The sequence below is a fragment of the Tenrec ecaudatus genome, chromosome 10 (assembly GCF_050624435.1).
Source record: "Tenrec ecaudatus isolate mTenEca1 chromosome 10, mTenEca1.hap1, whole genome shotgun sequence".
NCBI classification, from domain to species: domain Eukaryota; kingdom Metazoa; phylum Chordata; class Mammalia; order Afrosoricida; family Tenrecidae; genus Tenrec; species Tenrec ecaudatus.
The window spans coordinates 110,733,000-110,751,576 of record NC_134539.1 but is presented as its reverse complement, the minus strand read 5'-3'; the positions used below and the strand labels follow the sequence as shown (position 1 = coordinate 110,751,576).

The following is an 18,577-nucleotide window of genomic DNA, read 5'->3' as shown; positions in this document are numbered from 1 at the left end:
GCATCGTTCAAAATCTTGCCCACAGAATCCTTCCATATTTCAACTCCAGACTTGAATGATTTTCTTCTTCAATTTGAGATCTGTTAAGCAGGATCCTCTCATATTAAAATGGGTGTTTTCTTTTTAAATTCTACTGCTCCCTGCCCACCACCTCTCCAGCATCAGGCAGTCATTCCTGTCTCATCTCCATTGACCTGGGGTGGGCATATTGGGCGGGAACATTATAGAGGTAAGAGAGTCAGAGTCTTAGCTGTTGCATTCGACTCTGTATCGAATTTGGTAATTCACGTATTAGGAAAAATAACAGTTGCATGGAGTTAACTCCTGCTCAAGGCGACTGCCCCTCTCCCCTCCCCACCCCACGCCCTGTCTCAGCATAGATCTGGGGACTGTGGAACCCCCATCCCCACGTCTCAGCATAGATCTGGGCACTGTGGCGGTCTCTCCAAGGCTGCATTCTCAGATCTCCAGGACTTTCTTCCAAGGTACCTCTGGGTGGACTCAAACCTGCAACCCTCCCGGTGAGCAGCGGGTGTGTACCTCCCACAGTTGGTGTGACCTGTCCCATCCCCATCCCTGTAAACAGCTGCTAGCTGGGGATTAAGAGCAGGGCAGGAAACGAGTCGCAGGCATCCTATGTGGACGGCCAGATTTATTCATGACACCCTGAAGGATTTCCAGAGAGACTTGTTGCTGTTTGGGTGGAGGGGTGGGGGGCGGGAGGGGGGCGGCTGCTGCAAAAAGAGTAGGCCAGCACAATTCAAGCTCACCTCTGGCTTATAAGCCCAGGGAAATGGCAGATGTAAGGAGATTGTCTTCCTCCGATGGCTCTCACGCTCGCCCCCAGTGCCCGGCTAGATTACAGCAAAGCCCCTAATGTGGAAGGAAACCACCTTGTTTTGAAAGCACACAGATGTCTTCAGTGAGTCTCAGGAGTTCCAATAGGGCCTAGCTGCAAACCGCAGCCGTCTCTAGCCTGGGTCTTCTGCTTTGGATTTGGGGCAGGAGAGGAATGCACCCCAGAGCCTCTGGCTCCTGAGAAAGACACAGCAGGTCACATTGTCATGGCAAGCACGCTGGCCCTCTCCAAGGGCTCCCCCTCTCCACCCCCACGCAGCCCCTGAAGCCCCTGTCCTGGGGGGGTCCTGAAACCCCGTGCAGACCCATAAGGCTGCCTCCAGAGGTGGCCACACAGGTCCGCCGCCGGTTCACCTGGGATCGGCATTCTGCACCCCGTCGCTCGGGTCTTTGGGCCCAGGAGCCAAGGGGTGCTGATTGCTAAACCGAGGGGGATGCTCCTGGCCTGCAAGTCCCTGTGCAGTGCGAGCGAGGAGCCAGCAGCACAAGTGTCTGGAGGCTGTTCTGAGGAGGCCATCGCCCTGTTCTTCGCAGAATCCATCTGGGTTTAATTTACAGTGGTCAAGCTGCGTTTCTGTGGAAGCAAGGGGCGTGTGGAGCGTCAGCGCTTAGCTTACGAATAAGAGAGGCCACTCTGTGAGAGGGACACGTGCATTTGACGAGCATCAGAGGTCCCTGAGAGGGACCCTTCCCAGCTGCACTCAGTGATGGGACTCTGTAAGCAGCTCTGCCGAGACAGACCCCGTCTCTCCAACTGAGCTGATATGTCTGAAAATGAATCGCCCCTTCCTGTAAGTCCACTCAGAGCATGGCTGTGAGGACAGACGGTTTGTGCTGGGCTACGAATCTGATGGTTGGTGTTTCGAACCCAGCAAGCAGCTCTCTGGAAGCGTGTGCAGGACAGCGGTTCAACTTTGTAAAGCATGGGGTCACCACGGAGTCGACTGGCTGGCAGAGTTTGTGGGTTTTGTTCGTGTCACCTTTGGGAGTCCCAGGGGCTGTTGGGTACGAGCCCCCCTCATCACAGGCGCCCACATGCCTATGGGCGATGTCCGGTCAGAGCGCACCTTCCTCATTCAGTTCACTCTGCAAGGAATACGGCCAGGCCCGGCCAGAGTTCTCTGAGCAGGATCCTAATCTGAAACCCAAAAGCAACTCCTCTGCCATCGAGCCCATGCCAACGTCTAGTGACCCAGTATAGGGTTTCTGAGATGTTGTACATCTGGTTTGTTTTGTTTTGTTTTTTAGGTACAGTGTACTTTATTGATGGTACATAACAAGGTCGGGCTCTCTAAGCCCCTCCCCTTCCCTCAGGGGGTTTCGATGTTATATTCTCAGTATGTTAAGGGATTGAATTAGGGGCAAAGACTCCCCAGCAGCTGAGGGCCTCTCTTCCTCTAGTGCTGTTGCTGGGGCTGCTGGTCCAGGGGGGCTCTTACTCCTTGGAGGCCATGTGGACCATGAGGTCCACCACCCTGTCACTGTAGCCAAATTCAGTGTCATACCAGGAAATGAGCTTGACAAAGTGGTCGTGGAGGGCAATGGCAGCCCCAGCATCAAAGGTGGAAGAGTGGGTGTCACTGTGGAAGTCACAGGAGACACCCTTGTCCTCAGTGTAGCCCGGGATGTCCTTTAGGGGACCATTGGACGCCTGCTTCACCACCTTCTTGATGTAATTGTACTTGGCAGTTTTTTCCAGATGGCATGTGAGATCCACAACGGACACATTGGGGGTGGAGACATGGAAGGCCATGCCAGTGAATTTCCCATTCAGTTCCGGGATAACCTTGCCCACAGCCTTGGCCATGCCAGTAGATGTGGACATGGGCAGCCCCACGGCCGTCACGCCAGCGTTTCCCAGAGGGGCCGTCTATGGTCTTCTGGGTGGCAGTGATGGCGTGGACTGTGGTCATGGGTCCTTCCATGATGCCAACATTGTCCTGAATGACCTTGGCCAGGGGGGCTAAGCAGTTGGTGGTGCAGGAGGCATTACTGACCATCTTGAGGGAATTGTCCTATTTCTCATGGTTCACGCCCATCACACACATGGGGCATCAGCAGATGGGACAGAGATGATCACCCTTTTGGCACTGCCCTTCAAGTGAGACCCAGCCTTCTCCATGGTGGTGAAGACACCAGTGGACTCCACGACATACTCGGCACCGGCCTCGCCCCACTTGATGTTGGTGGATCTCGCTCCTGGAAGATGGAGATGGCCTTCCCATTGACGACAAGCTTCCCATCCTCAGCCTTGACAGTGCCATTGAACTTGCCGTGGGTGGAATCCTACTGGAACATGTAGACCATGTAGTTCAGATCAATGAAGGGGTCATTGATGGCAACAATCTCCACTCTGCCAGAGTGGAAAGCAGCCCTGGTGACCAGGCGCCCAATGCGGCCCAATCCGTTCACTCCGACCTTCACCATCGTGTCTCGGGGATGCGGCTGGGACTGCACGGGAACGGGAGAGGCGGCTGTCTGTCGCACGAGGAGGAGCAGAGAGCGTGATTTGGTTTTTTTTTTAAATCATTTTATTGGGGGCTCATACAGCTCTTACCACAATCCACCCATTGTGTCAAGCACATTTATACATATGTTGCTATCATTTCAAAACATTTTCTTTCTACTTTAGCCCTTGGGATCAGTTCATTCCCCCCTTCCCTCTCCCTCCCTACCTCACAATCCCTTGATAATTTATTTTAAAAATTTCATGTCTTACACTGACCACTCACCATCTCCCTTCCTTCACCCAGTTTTCTGTTGTCCTTGCCCCTGGGAGGGGGTTTTATTTTATATATATATATATATATATATATATATATATATATATATATATATATATATATATATAATTGTGATAGGTTTCCCCCTTTCTCCTTTCACCTTCCCCTTCCCCTCCTGATATCTCCACTCTCATTATTGGTCCTGGGGAGTTTATCTGTCCTGGAGTCCCTGTGTTTCCAGCTCTTATCTGTACCAGTGCACATGTTCTGGTCTAGCTGGATTTGTGAGGTAGAATTGGGGTTGTACATCTTTATGGGAGCAGACAGCCGCATCTTTCTCCTGAGAAGCAGCTGGTGGGTTTGAACCACTGACCTTGAAGAAATACTCAAGACACCTTATGTCTACTTAAAAAACCCAGCCTGGTCCACATGAGCAGAGATGAAGAGGGCAGTTCCAACCAGAGACCAATCGGCCACATTATGCTCCACAGAAGTGCCCGGGGCCCTGGGACTGCAAGGTGCCGCTGATGTGGGGTGAGAGCCAGCTGCCTGGGGCCGGGAGTGTTTTTAATCCACTGGCTGGCTGGCCTTTCTGGACAGGCTGTCCCCAAATAATAAGCAGCCATCAGTGTGGGGGCCCTGTCCTGCTCTTGTCAGACTGGGTGCCCACGTGGGTATCAGCTGAATTTTGTGCAGAAACATCCAGAATGCAGGGTTGCCATTTGCAGTGGGCAGCTTGTGTTCCAGAACGCTGGTGGGAGAGTCCTCGGGCCAGAGGCCACCTCCTGTGAGAACGCTGCGATAGTTTACTGTGCCAGCCTGGCCAATAAACACAAGTAGGATTAACTGAAGGGCAGAGGGATAAATGGCTCGCTGAGCCTCACCTTGGTTGTTCTGTGCCTCAGTTTAAAGGGGTACACTACCTGTGGGATGCCTAGCCTGTGGACTGTGTCACTGTAAGCTGAGGTCCCTTTAAGCCCACACGATTGGAATGTTCATCTCTGGAGCTGGGGACTGACAGTTGATGACAGTAGGGACCTGCCTTGCTGTTTGCTGCCTGGGTATATAAAGCCCAGCTCTCTCTACAGAAGGGGACTGGCAACTGGCTGCTCTCAAAACTTGAAGGACTGCTAGTGTCTCACTGCTTTAAAATTTAACTGTTAATTTCTTGTATTATATATCTGTATCTTATTTAATGGTTTATTTCTTGAATTATATATCTATATTTATAAATATATTTATATATAATTACTAGCAATCTGGTTTGTCTCTCTAGAGAAGCCTGTCCAATACAGACGCCGAGTCTCTGGGATCCGGGTCGGGCACGATGGCCCCCACTCTGAAAGGACAGCTTTGGGAAGGGGCCAGCCTTTTGTTTTCCCTACAAAATTTCTATTCCTAAAGTATAGCTCACAAGCGTGTTGCCGTTCCAAACACTCTTACGTGTCCATCTCATGCGCCATGCGGTGCCACCGTCTCCACTAGCCACTTCCAGAGGCTTTCCCTCACCAGAAACAAACCTGTCCTGGCCCTCGAACCTCAATAAAATGCCTTCCCTGTACATGTGCTAGCTAGCTTCATCCAGCATCGGAACCTCACCTTACGGACTGAAGCGTAGTCGGTGACACGGATATAAGGAGCTCTGAGAGCGCAGAGAGACCAGAGATGCACACCCACCAACCAGACCACAGGAGACAGGTGGGGCAGTCTGCTTCGCAAAGATTGGCAGCCTTGGAAACACCCTCCCCCCCCCCCCCCCCCGGGGGAGGCAGCTCTCCTGTGCCCTGTGAGGTCGCCAGAGTCTGACTTGATCTGCAGGCAGTGGGGTTTGTCCTTGCCAAGGTCTTTCAGCGGCAGGGCTGCGAGGAACGTGGGTGAGAAGTGGTCACGTTTTCTATCGGCTCTGAGCGTTCCCTGGGCTTCTTCTGTAACTCATCGCTGATTTCTAAGTGCACCCCAGCCCCCCTCAAAGGAAAGCCCATCTCCAAAGCTGAACCGAGAGTGGCAGATGGGGTGGGGGAGGGAAAAAAAGAGGAGCTGATATCAAGGGCTCAAGTAGAAAGAAAACGTTTGGGAAGTGTTGATGGCAACATATGTACAAGTGTGCTTAATGCAATCGCGTGATGGATTGTTAGAAGACTGGTAAGAGCTCTCCAATAAAATGACTAATAAAAAAAGAAAGGGGGGGAAGCTATCCACCAACCACATGCACAAAAAATAGAACTGAGGGGTTCAAGGTGGACTCTGCGACCTTTCCCAGCTCTGTTTGCCATGTGAACTCACTGTCCAGGCCACAGTGACCCTACGGGGCAGCCCAGAGCTGGCTCCTAGCACAGGAGAAGACTGCCCTCTTCTTTTCTTTCCCGGAGCGGCTGGGGGTGGGGGGTGGGGTGGGATCCCACCAGACTTTGTGGTTAGAGGCTGAGCCATTGGGCCAGGAGCACTGCAGCCAAAGCTCTACCTGCTCTAAAATGCGGAATCAGGCCTCAAGCAGGGCAAGTAATCCTTGCTTTGGCAAACTCACCTTTATCTAGCCAGGGAAGTCCCCCAGCCCAGCCAGCGCCCCGCACTGGGCAACTAGATCCCACCATGACTCCAGCTCCAGGCCAAACACGTAGGGTAGGGGGCCAGTGTGTGGGTGGTGGGCACTTGCTGCCGGTCACTGAGGGCTCTATGAGGGGAGGCACTGGGTTTGGGGACTGCCCAGCACCACCCGCGGCAGCTACTGAACCCAGGTAGCCCCTCAGGGCCTCTCCGACAATCGTAAAGAAGAGGAAGCCTGGCCTGCTTTTCAGAACCCCTCTGGGGCGAGTCCCTCTGCCTCTGTCTCTGCCCCTTCCCCCCACCCCCAGGAGATCCCTGGTTCTTGAGACAGCCCTGCTGGGCTGGCCCGTTTCCTTCCCTGCCTGCTGTGACCACAGCCTCTTCTGAGGACGTCTGTCCCCCAGGAACGAATAGGCCCACTTTCCCTCCAGGGCAGAAGCGAAAGCCAGAGCCAGGCCGCGAGTCCGCCCTGCCGAGCCAGCGGGCGGCCCGAGTCATACGAAGCGCATTAACTATTAACAATTTCCAGTTGTTCGCTAGCAGGGTTCCCCCGGCCTCTGCAGGCGAGGGTTCGGCTCCGGCCCGCCGGGCCCGCCAGGGCTAGCGCTCCTAGCGCCTCCCAGGCCCCGCGGGGACCGAGGGCGCAGCCCCGCGCCCCGGGTCCACCTGCAGCGGGGCGGGGTGCCCGGGCCCGGCCTTTCCCGCCCGCGGCGAGCCCCGCCCGCCCCGCCGCGCGCTCCAATCGCCCGCCCGGGGCGGGCCGAGGCCGGGCGGGGCGCAGCGCGGGCGGCGCACGGCGGGAGCGCAGCGGCCCCTGGCGCCGAGCCGGGCGGGCCGAGGGCGAGGCCAGGAGCGGGCGGCCGGCGGGATCGGAGGACGCGCGGGCGGCCGGGCAGGGAGGCGGCCGGGCGGGCAGCGGCCCCGGCCCGCGTCTGCGCCCCTCGCGGCCCCGGCACGCGCGCAGCCATGGTGGGCCGGCTGAGCCTGCAGGATGTGCCCGAGCTCGTGGACTCCAAGAAGAAGGGCGACGGCGTCTTGGACAGCCCAGACTCGGGGCTGCCCCCCAGCCCCAGCCACTGGGGGCTCGCGGCGGCCGGGGGCGGCGGCGGCGGCGGCGGGGAGCGCGCGCCGGCCCCCGGGCCGCTGGAGCCCGACGCGGCGGCGACCCCAGCGGCCCAGGTGAGTGGCCCGCGTCCGTCGGCCCCCGCCCGGCTCTCCTGCGCCCCAAGCCCCGGCCCGGGAGCGCACGTCGGGCTTGCAGCCGCGCTGGGGGCGCGCTGTCGGCGCCGCCGCCCGCCCGTCGGGACGGCGTGGCCATCGCCGGGAGCCCGGGGCGGGAGCGCAGCGCGAATTCGGCCAGCTGGAGCTGGTGGCTGGAAAATTGTCATCGCCTCCGAGGGAGCCCCGGGAGAGGCGAGCCGCCGCCGCCGCCGCCGCCGCCTCCTCCTTTCGGGGTGGCGGCCCCTGGCGCTGCCAGGCTGTGGCTGGGCTACATTCCTGCCCTGCGGGCGGGGGGCGGGGGAGCTTCTGGAATACGGAGAGGGAACCCCAGCTTTCCCAGCCACGGTCTTGTGGGCCCGGCACTCCAGCAAGAGGGCCTGCTGCCTCCTAGAGGGGTGCATCCTGGTGCCCCATTCAGAGAGCAAACGGGGTCCAGTCGGCGGGGATGTGGGGTGTGGAGTAGGTGTGGGGGGGTAGCTTGTCATCTTAGCGGGAACATTTGTCCCCAGCTTCCTGGCGGCCTCCCTTGCGCAGAAAGCCTATGGCAGAACCCTGCCTGTAGTGGGTAGAACTTTAGATTCCTGCGCTCACAGGGAAACAACGTGGCTGCCATCAACGGTTTGTTCCTATACTGTAACTCTTTCCCAAGTCGAAAGTCCCGTCAATCTTTTTTTTAAAGGCATTTTATTTTTTAATTTTTACCGGAAAAAAAAAAACCGCCCCCAAACTCTAGCAAGTCACTTTTGCTGTAGGAATCACTCCGGTGTTTATTGCCTTTGCTTAGGTCTCCAGGGAGGCCACATCCTGCCACCACCCACCAGAGCCCCGGTCCTTTCCCCCTCAGGGACATAGCTGTAGCCCTCTCCCCTCTGTCATAAGTAGTCAGTGATTATCACAGGGAACCTTTGATGGACCGCACTCCCTGACCCACTGACCCCTCTCTCCTTGGGCATCAGTGCAGTTCCTCATTTCCACTGGAAGGAAAGGCTGGGCTTCAGAGTCCTCCCTGCCTGGTTCCTTCCAGGAAGCCTCGTTTTCTGCTTCCCCTGAAAGGACGATAGTCGGGGACATGCGCACGCACTCTCACACACACGCACACACACCACTACCCCCAGCTCCTACCCACCCCGACTGCTTCCAACACCTAGGCACCTTTTCTACCTGGCAACCTTGCCGGCCTTCAACACGCACTCCTGTCCTGTCCTCTGCAACACCTCCCTTAGGGCTTCCGCAACCTATGTTGGAGCCTGTGACTTCATGCCCGTTCTCCGATGGCTCTCCGTCCATCTGTCTGTCATCACGTTGGGTGCTGAGAGCTATCTCTGAGCTCTCAAATTCTGCCCCACCCCACCCCCACTCATGCCTGAAACTATGCAAGGCGAGTGCACAAGGAGTGTCTTGGGTTGGTGGGTGGCCACGGTTTGGGGAGCAGAGAGACAGGGGCAGAACTGCGTGCCTTGTGGGTGCTGGAGAAAGAGTTGCCTGCTACCTCATTGTGGCCATGTCCTCCTGTAGCCCCCAAGACTTGCCTGGGCTGAGCCCCCTGGGCTTGGGGAGCATGTGGGAGCCAGAGAACTGGGGGCAAAGCAGAGCTCACTGTCTCTATTTAGGGGCTGTCTGCAGCTCCGCCATAGCCATGCCCACCCCCTCGCCCACCCACCCACTGACCTTGATCTTCAGCCACAGCGTACCTTGCTAACTCTTCCCCAGGGACCTCTGGCTCCCAGGCCTGTCTTTGGCTTTGTCTGCCTTTGGCTTGTGCGTTTCCACCACACACCCCTCCTCGACACCTTATCCTGGTAACATGATGAGAATGCCGGAGCCAGCCTTCTAGAAATGTCTGCTCCCGCCCACACCCCCCACCCCGCTCTGTCCTAGAAGGTGTGGGTGGAGGTGGGGCTGCCACCTGTGTCTACACCTTGGGGCAAAGAAAAGGACAGATCCCCAGACAATACGGGGACTGCCTCCTAGTGGGCACCATGTTGGTCTTTGCACATTTAGCCCTGGGACCCCATCCCAGCCGCAGTGGACACTGGCCTCTTCATGAACTGACTGAAAGACAGCTCGTGCTCTGGGAGTCCCGAGCTCTGGGAAGTGAGTTTCCGGTCAGTGGGAGCTGTTGGTTCTGGAGAACATTCTGGTGATCGGTATGCCAAGGAATCGCTGTGGGTTTTCAGAATTTCTCCATCTTGGGAGGGTCTTGGTTACGTATACAAACCGAGAGGCAGAGATTGGGGGCAGAGTGGGGAGCGGGGAGCTGGACTCAATCTTCACTTGAAAACAAAATCCTTAGTCGTGATTTTTCCCCTATAGCCTTAAAAAAAACCCAAAAAAGTGTTATTGAGATAATAGAAGAGATGTCGCATCCTTGAAAGTCCTGGTGAGTTTTAGCTGCCACCAGGTCAGCCCCCTGACGCCTAGTGACTCCTCATCCAATGGGGCCCAACCATGGTGAATCATAGGGTTTTCACTGGCTGACTTTGGGACGCAGGTCACCAGCCCTTTCTTCCTGGTCGTAGGCAGGAAGCTCTGCTGAAATCTGTTCCCCACACAAGCCTCGAATAGCAAACAGGTGGTGGCTGCACTGGGAGCATTGGGAAGAAACAGTGCAGATCCCACATGAAAGATGTGAATTCTCCCCCTGAACTGCCCCGGCCCTCCAAGTTAGCAAGACTCGGCTGCCCTGGTTATCTTCCAGCAGTGCTGGGGGTAGTGGTCCGGGGTCGGGGTGGGGAGGGGCAGCAACTCTTGAGCTCAAGTGAGAATATGTTTCCTCTGTTCAGCCTTTATCAAAGACTAGCGCTGCAGAGAAGGTCACAGGGCGTGTGATGTGACATTGTTCACGATCGTCCTGGGACTCGAACCCAGGCCTCTTGGCTTCCTGTCTTGATGCTTTCCATACTGTGGGCTGGCCAGGAAGGGGGCCCAGATCATAGCTGGGCCCTTCAGCTGGAGGCCAGGCTTAGAACCAGCACCTTCTGTGGCGTTTGAATCAGATAGGGTGGAGCCCTAACCACGCTCTCTTCCTCTCACCCCCCGCCCCCCGCAGATTCCAGCCTCGCTCCCCACGCCCCTGGCTGCCGGCTGCCCCGCAAGGTTATGCCCCCTGTCCTTTGGTGAAGGAGTTGAGTTTGACCCCTTACCACCGACGGAAGTAAGGTAAGTATAGCAGGTTCTGATTTCTTTTTTTTTTGGAATTTTCATTTTTGTATTGCAGAAATTAATACTAAAAACAAATGAGTTAATTGCAAAAGTGTGCCCAGGATTAGTAATAGCATGGAGTGTACCTTTCTGGCTGTTTCCCTTCTTCATCGCCTCAAACCCGTGTCGTGGAGTCCAACTCTGGGACAGGGTGGCACTGCCCCTGCCAGTTTCTGAGCCGGTAACTCTTTACAGGAGTAGAAAGCCCGCCTTTCTCCCAAGGAGCAGCTGGTGGTTTCAAACTGCAGACTTCTCGGATCCCAACCCAACATGTAACCACCACGCCACGGCTTCCAGGGCTCCCTTCTCTGTGTACATAACCAATTCAATATGTAGTTTTGTTCTTTTAAAATAAGATCGGGTTATCCATAAAGCTCTGGAACTTTTTTTTCCTCTTTGCATATTATAGTCACCAGGTGTTTATAGTCTGTTCTTTTTGACAATAAAAAACCTACCACATTCCTTGATGTTATCAGGGATAGGAGGGGAATTCGCTGGCCAGAGGATAGACAGGTGTAAGGGGAAAAAAAGATCCCAATGTCAAATAAGATGTTTCTACAATTTTAAAAAATGTTAGTAAGACTTTTCATATAGACATTTAATTAATGTGGATTGTGTGTGTGTGTGTGTGTGTGGCGGGAATGAAGAGGGGCTCTGGTTTCATTTTGAACTGTCGGTAAGTAACTATCTCACAAAACAACAACAACGAAAACAACCAAAAGCCCTCCCCCAAAGCTGCTCCCTTCCAGGTGCTGTGACCTTGCTTCAGGTGATAATGTCCCTTGGCAGGTGACATCCTTTGCTGAGGAATTTATCTCATCCAGAACTTTTGTTGCGATTGCCAGTGTTGGGTGGGGGGTGCTGATTCAAGGGGATTCTGGGTATGACCTGGGGGTTGAGTCTCGTGGGGGCAGAGATGCAGGGAGAAAAAAGCAAACTCACCGAGTTGATTCTGACTCAGCTCTGCAGGGAGGGGTGCCTATAAAGATAGGCCCCTTTCGAGAAAGGAATCTGTGTCACTGGCCACCTCATGGCCGGAGTTCCCTTCGCAAGAACACAAAGGGCCCTTTGACAGGGCACACGGGAAGCCACCCACTTTGGAGGTGCAGAATTAAGCCTCGTATTCCTGTGGAGCTTGGATTTGGGACAAAACTGGGCCTGGCTGCAGGACCTTACCTTCAGCCCGCTTCCTCCCTGTGTGCTCCAGGGGACCGGAAGCGGGCCGCAGGGAAGGTGAGCGAGCAGCCCTTCAGATTCACCTGCCCCAAGGCTGGGTGTTGGGTGCATCTGCACGTGACACTCCGCACATCTTTAAATGAAGACGGCAAGAATGCCTGGATGAAAAGATGCATTCATGCTTTGTTTCCATGGAAAACAATTAACTCCCTAACACACACACACACACACACACACACACCAAATCAAGCCAGTTGATGGATCAGTCCCACCTCTCGCCAACCCCGTGTGAAGGGCAGTTGGGCTCTCCCCTTAGCATCTTCGGTGGCTGTGACCTTTGGGCCCTGGGGGTGGTGCGGTTACCCATTGGGCTGCTAACTGCAGGTCAGTATCTCAAGACCCCTCGCTGCTCCACAGGAGAGAGGCAAGGCTTTCTTCTTCCGTAAAGAGTTACAGTCTTGGAAACCGACAGGGGCAGTTCTACCCTGTCCTATACGGTTGCTATGAGTCGGCATCAACTCGATGGCAGTGAGTTTGGGGTGACCTCTGGGAAGCAGATCGCCAGGCCTTTCTTCTGAGGTGCTGCTGGGGGGAGACTCAAAGCACCTCCCCATTTGCGTCACCCAACCCAACCAATCCATATGCACTGCCCCCAAGTCGATTGTGACGCATAGCGACCCTACAGGACAGAATGGCACTGCCCCTGTGGGTTTCCGAGACTAACTCTTTACAGGAGTAGAAAGCCTGTCTTTCTCCTGTAGAGATGATTGGTAGTTGTGAATTGTTGACCTTGCAGGTAGCAGTCCAGTGAGTAAAGGTTCCCTGCACTGCCCAGGGCTTTTCAAATTGTGAAATACTGGCTTGAAAGTCAAAGGCGGCAGCTGCTCAGTGCAGTGGATGTTAACTTCTTTCATAGAAACCAAGATTGGCATTGGCTTTGGCTGCTGCAGTAAGATCTCTGAGACCCTGGACTTGAGGGGTCTCCACACCGTAGGTTAAACGAAACATACCCCCGAATCCACAGATTGCTTCCATTCTGACGCAGAGGCACCTATAGGACAGAGTAGAACAACTCCGTAGGGTTTCCGAGACTACAAAGATGTACGGAAGCAGACAGCCTCATCTTCCCCTGGAGCAGCTGGTGGATTTGAACTGCTGACCTTGTGGTGGGCAGCTCCACACTAACCCACTGTGCCAGCAGAGCTCCAAAGCGGGCCTGAGACTGGTTCAGAGCAGAGCTCCGCCTTGAGAAGCAGCTCTCAGGTTTCTACTGCCGACATCCTCTCACGGAGGAGCTGCCTGGCCCCTTGAGAGGCCAGAGAAACCGCGTCTGGAGCTGTAGTCTCACGCACACACACGCACGCACACACACGTGCACGCACATACACACACATGCCTAATAATTACTACTCACAGCTCTTGCTGGGTGTGAGCCCCTGCGTGGTTTTAGGGGTTCTTGGAGAAAGAGGAAAAGGAGGCTTCAAAACACCGAGTAAGCGGCGGAGGTCTCGGAGCCGAAGTCAATGGCAGTAGAACCCGGGGCTGCCTGGGATGAGACGGGACCAGAGCCAGGCTACATTCTGGAATCCTGTACACCCAGTTCCGGTCCCAGCCGGCCCAGTGCACAGGGAACACGACTCGGTTTCTTCTCCCAGGGTTCTTGGGAAGAGCAAGTGAGTTCTCAGCAGAGAAAGCGATGAGGGCAGGACCTGGCACACAGTAGGTGCTGCTTTCCTGTGCGGAGGAGCCGCATCGCAGCATTTTGTTCCCCGGGCACAGGCAAGGACCCCTGCCCATGTCCCCAGCGCAGAGGAGTGACCTCAGACTGCCTTCTCTTCCCATCACAGGTACACTTCCTCGGTCAAGTACGACTCAGAGAGGCACTTCATCGACGACGTGCACATGCCCCTGGGCCTGGCCGTGGCCTCCTGCAGCCAGACGGTCATCTGCGTTCCCAATTGCACGTGGCGCAACTACAGGGCTGAGGTGCGCTTCGAGCCCCGCCACAGGCCTGCCCGCTTCCTCAGCACCACCATTGTCTACCCCAAGTACCCCAAGACCGTCTACACCACCACCTTGGATTACAACTGTCGGAAGACACTGAGGAGATTTCTGTCCAGCGTGGAGCTCGAGGCCACGGAGTTCCTGGGCAGCGACTGCCTCGCGGATGAATGCTGACTCCAGCGGGCCGGGCCGGGCCGGTTCTTCCCCTGCCCGGTTCCCAGACGGCCCTGGCCCATTTGGGCCCTGCTCTCCCCGTGTGTCCTTCTGGCCCCAGAGGAGTCTAGCCAAACGATGCCGCTAAGCCGAGCCTGAGGAAGTAACAAGATAACCCAGTGAATGGTTGAGGAAATTTTTTTGGTCTTTTTAAAATTCTTGAAAATTGCTCTGAAGAGGACTCAACACCCCCCTCAAGCCGCCGTTTGGCGAGAAATCAAAGGAAACGAGAGCCGAAGGAAAATGATACCAATGTTGAAATCGGGGTCCCCGTGAGTGGCTCCCGTCTGTCCTGAAAGCAGAGTCGACGGCTCGTTCGCCGCTGGCCCCTTTGTCTGGGCCGAGCGGGGAAAAGGCTCCGGGGGATGGAAAAATTGAGCTGTCAGAACTTTCAGCCACGGGAGTCTGCCCGGCTCCGAAAGTGGTGCTAATCCCGTCAACCACGGCCCTCGCCTGCGCTCGGTCTGGGGAGAGAGGAGCTCACCTTCTTTCCCATTTTTAAATTTCCATTTCCATTCGTATTTCCTGTCGACCTTAGCTCTTGGAATGCTCTCAGTCGCTTCCATGACATCGAGCAACCTCACGCCGCGCGTGGTCTAGCATGCTTTTTGAAAACAAAAGGGGAAAAGGGTTCACCTCGCCCTCGCCTGCGTTGGGGACGTCAGGTGCGTGGGCTGCTGAGTCTGGGGCCGTGCACAGGTAGGTTCTGAGGCGCGGGCCCTGGCACAGTGCCCTGTGTCCTTGGCATCCAGTGACTGTCTCTGCAGGCTTGGCTCACCCTCCTGATGTGTAGCTGCGGCCTTCCGAAGACGCGACTGTTTTTCACACAGGCAAAGCGTAGCAGAGGGCCCGCTGAGAGAAGACGGCCTTTTGAGAAATGCCTTGCAGAGAGCTTTAGGGAAGTCCGACGGGACTCCAAGGCCACACCTGAGACGCTGCCCCCGGAGGGGGTGGCTGGAGACGCTCCTGGTGATCCGGCCCATCGCGATTGGCGTCGCTCCCCAGGGACGTTGACTCATCTCTCTGAAGCACAGAGAAACCTGCCAGGGCCTCCGGCCTGATCCGAAACGCAAGGAAGTCACCAGTCCAGCTCCAGCAAAGTTAGATTCAGGGCGGGGGGGCGGGGGTGTTGTCACAACGCAAACTCCAAAACCCAGTCGCTGGGATGGTCTCCTTGTCCCTGAAATTCTCATGTTAGTGTGACATTTGTGGAGTTGGATGCCACGAAGGAAGAGGACCCCAGAGTGTCCGAGCGATTCTGCTGACCTGGCAGCGGCAGCAGGACAGCCACGGCCTCTCACGACCCCCCCAACCCCCCGAACCCCAGCATGCACCTCCTCCCGCCGTCCCTGTGGTGTTTGAGTGATGACAGTGGCTGGTGGCTTCTTCTCCGAGGATTGGGACGAATAGTCACGGGCATTCCCAGGCACTCTACCGAGGCTGACCGGGGGAGCGCCAGCAAGCTCCAACACAGCCACGATGGTGAGCCTGGCGCCCACGGGAGCGTTCCTTTCTCGTGCCCAGGCCCTGCCAACGCAGCATTCCAGGGGGCTTCAGACAGTTTGTGGAAACAATGGGATCGAAAGGGAATGGGCTTTTTCCACAAACTTTCTGAAGCCCCCTGGTTTCCCGATCGTGGCCAGCCCCTCCCGGGTGTGAGAGCACTGGGCACTCAGACGCCGCTGGGTCCCAGGGGTGGGGGTGGGGTGGGGTGGCACCATCTGTCCTGAAAGCTGAATCGGGAGCTCTTTGGGTCCCTGGAACCACAACAGGGACCATTGTTGCAACCAGGGCAGGTGTGATGAGAATCAACCTCGTTTAATGTCAGGGGCAGCCTAGAGCCGGCTTGTCTGGTGTCCTCTGCATCGCTGACAATGGTCAGTCCGTGGTGCCCCTTTTGATGGGAGACTAATGCCAGCGTACTGGTCCCGAGTTGGCAAGGAGGAAGCTAGGAGGGCACTCGGGGACTTCCTGGTCTCCTGGAGGCACCTCCACCGCAGAGCCCCCCAACCAGTGCTGCCTATGCTTGGAAGAACACGTGACGCCACATGGATCGTTTAAAAAGGAGAAAAAGGCTTTCTCTACCTGGCTTCCTCCTCTTGGTGTTCAAGGGCTAAGTGGCATTTTTCAGTGGTGTAAAGAGAAGCCCCGTTGTTTGCCGGGACTGGAGAGGGGCACTGGGAGGAGTTCTGGACACTGTTGGGGCAACGTGGCCTGAGGGTGCCTCGGAAGAAAGGCCTGATGACCTCCTTCCCCCAAACTAGCCACCCAAACTCCTGTGATGCACAGGTTGTCTCTGACCCATGTGGGGTGGCCATGAGTCACACCGGACAGTAGCTCCCCCCGTTACCCCCCCTAATCAATGGCAGGAGAGGGACGTGTGGGAGACTGCCTTTTCCTATAAACAATGTTTTAAGGTGGATCTGTGATTTTTTTTTAATTTAAGGAGGTTGTGTGAGGGTCAGGCAAATCCTTACAGGTATGGAGAGAACCTGAAATGCAGCAGTAAGTCGAAGTGAGTGGTTGTGAAGGTGTACCAAGGACGGAGAAGTCGGTTTCTTTAAGTTATTCGCCAGGGGACCCAGTGTGGTTCTTTCTCATCTTGTTTTTCCCTCCCCCCCAAAACCTCACTTTGCTGAACGTGGCGGACCAGGAAGTCGTCCGGGGATGCTTTCCTGAAGCTGTGGCTCAAGGGACACCTCCACAGGCCACTCGTGTGAGAGTGCAGGGGGGACACGAGAGCCACTGGCTAGAAATCAACATCTCCAAGCTTGGCCGTCATCTGTTCCTTAGGAAGCTGTTCTGCGCCTTTTTCTTTTTTAATTATGATTTTTCCTATAAGAAGGATGGTTCCTAGTTTAAGAGAAAAGTCCTCTTCTATCACAGAGCTCCTGTCCATCGTCTGGACGACGTGTCTTGTCTGACCGTCTTCTGCATCTTGTCTTGGGAGAGCCAGAAGAGCCCTGGACCAAAGATATTTGGGAAGATTTCTCTTTGGCATCTGTCCCGCCCCCTTTTGCTTTGTGACTTCTTCATTTAACAATAAATTATCTAAAAAGTAAAGCATATTGGTGTTGCTCTCAGTTAAAAAAAATTGTTAAGAATAATGAGGAGGGGAATGGGCTCCGCAGAATGGTGCGTGTCTCGGGTACAGGAAGATTTCCCAGCAGCCATCTGGGCACAGATGGTTTCAAGGAAATTCACTTGTAGGTTTGACGCAGAAAAGCAAAACAAATACCCGTGACCATCCAGCTGACTCTGGTTCAGAATGTCCCGGAAGGGTTCACATCTTGCCCGGTGTGGACAGCCTCCTCTGCCTTCCAGGGAGCGGCTGGTGGGTTTGAACTGCTGACCTGGTGTTTAAGACTCTTAATGCTTACCTGACAGGACCACCAGATTTGACTTTCTAAAGTCAAACCCAAACTCACTGCCATCGAGTCGATTCTGATTCATGGTGACAGTAGAGCTGTTCTCTGCGGACAGACAGCCTCATCTTCTGTGGAGTGGCTGGTGGGGAGGAGCCGCTCACGGCTTGCAGCTCAGTGCACAGCTCCTACACTGCCAGGGCTCCTGCACTTAGAGTAGGAAGGACAGACCCCTTGACCTCTCCTCACCTGCCCTTTCAAAGATCTGACTCGCTTAATGGGGAAAATTATATATATAAATATATAATATATACAAATTATAAATATACAAAATACATTTATTATATATTTATACAAATATAATAATTATAAATATATATAAATATTATATCTATAAATGCTTCAATCTAATCCAGCCTTCATTTTCCTTTGACCCTTTGTTGTGGGCTGGAAGACCTCCGAGCACCAGGCAGAGGGCCCGAAGCAGGCTGACTGGGCGTCAGGGGCCCCACTGCAGGCCTTCAGGTCCCTGGACATCCTGGTCATCACTCTGTGAAGGAGAAAAATGGTGAGCAGAGAAGTTGGACTGTATCTTTTTTCAGTTCCAATAGCTGTGGATGGGGCAGTGGGTGTGAAGTACATTTTTATTTGACACCACTGCCCCCCAAAACACTGCCATCTGGTTGATTTTGAGTCCAACCCAACTTTTATGGGGACAGACAAGGCAGTCTCCCTGTTCCCTTAAAGTGACTGGGGAGTTTGTCTCAAAGGGATAGTTAGGAGCCCAACACCTAACATCATGCCATTTACCCGCTGCCATTAAGTCGGTGACCTATAGCACAGGGTAGGACGGCACCTCTGGCGTCCAAGACTTGACATCCTCATCATTCTCCCAAAGTGGCTGGCGGGTTCGAACCACTGACAGTGTGGGTAGCAATTCAGCCCCATACACCATAATAGCTGTTGATTTAACACCCACGCCACTTCAGTGGTGAGTGATTGTCTTGCTCGGGGGAGGCTCTGCAGAGCCAGAGCGAGAGGGTTGAGAGAAACACTGAAAGGGAGACCTTGTTCAGGCCTCCGAGCAATGGCAGGGGTCTTTCTGGCTGTCTTCTGAATGAACTGACTGTCCTGGGGTTATGGCTCAGGAGTAAACCTGCACAGGGGTGCATCTGATTATTTCCAGGAGTTAAAAATAAAAGGGGGGGGGACTCCTACCAGAAATCACGTCTCACTTGATTGGTTTACAGTGCGGGTTGGCTTTGCCTATCC

At 55.0% G+C, this 18,577-nt stretch overlaps 1 protein-coding gene and 1 pseudogene across 1 annotated transcript; one reads left to right on the top strand and one right to left on the bottom strand.

Moving 5' to 3' along the window:
* Positions 1-2,291: 2,291 nt before the first annotated feature.
* LOC142458183 (glyceraldehyde-3-phosphate dehydrogenase-like) lies at positions 2,292-3,354 on the bottom strand (annotated as a pseudogene).
* A 3,591-nt stretch (positions 3,355-6,945) lies between these two features.
* On the top strand, positions 6,946-17,003 carry RFLNB (refilin B). Its single transcript, XM_075561243.1, has 3 exons — positions 6,946-7,304; positions 10,396-10,505; positions 13,571-17,003. The coding sequence occupies exons 1-3, from the start codon at positions 7,092-7,094 to the stop codon at positions 13,899-13,901; spliced, it is 654 nt and encodes a 217-aa protein (XP_075417358.1). The 5' UTR covers positions 6,946-7,091; the 3' UTR covers positions 13,902-17,003.
* Positions 17,004-18,577: the final 1,574 nt, after the last annotated feature.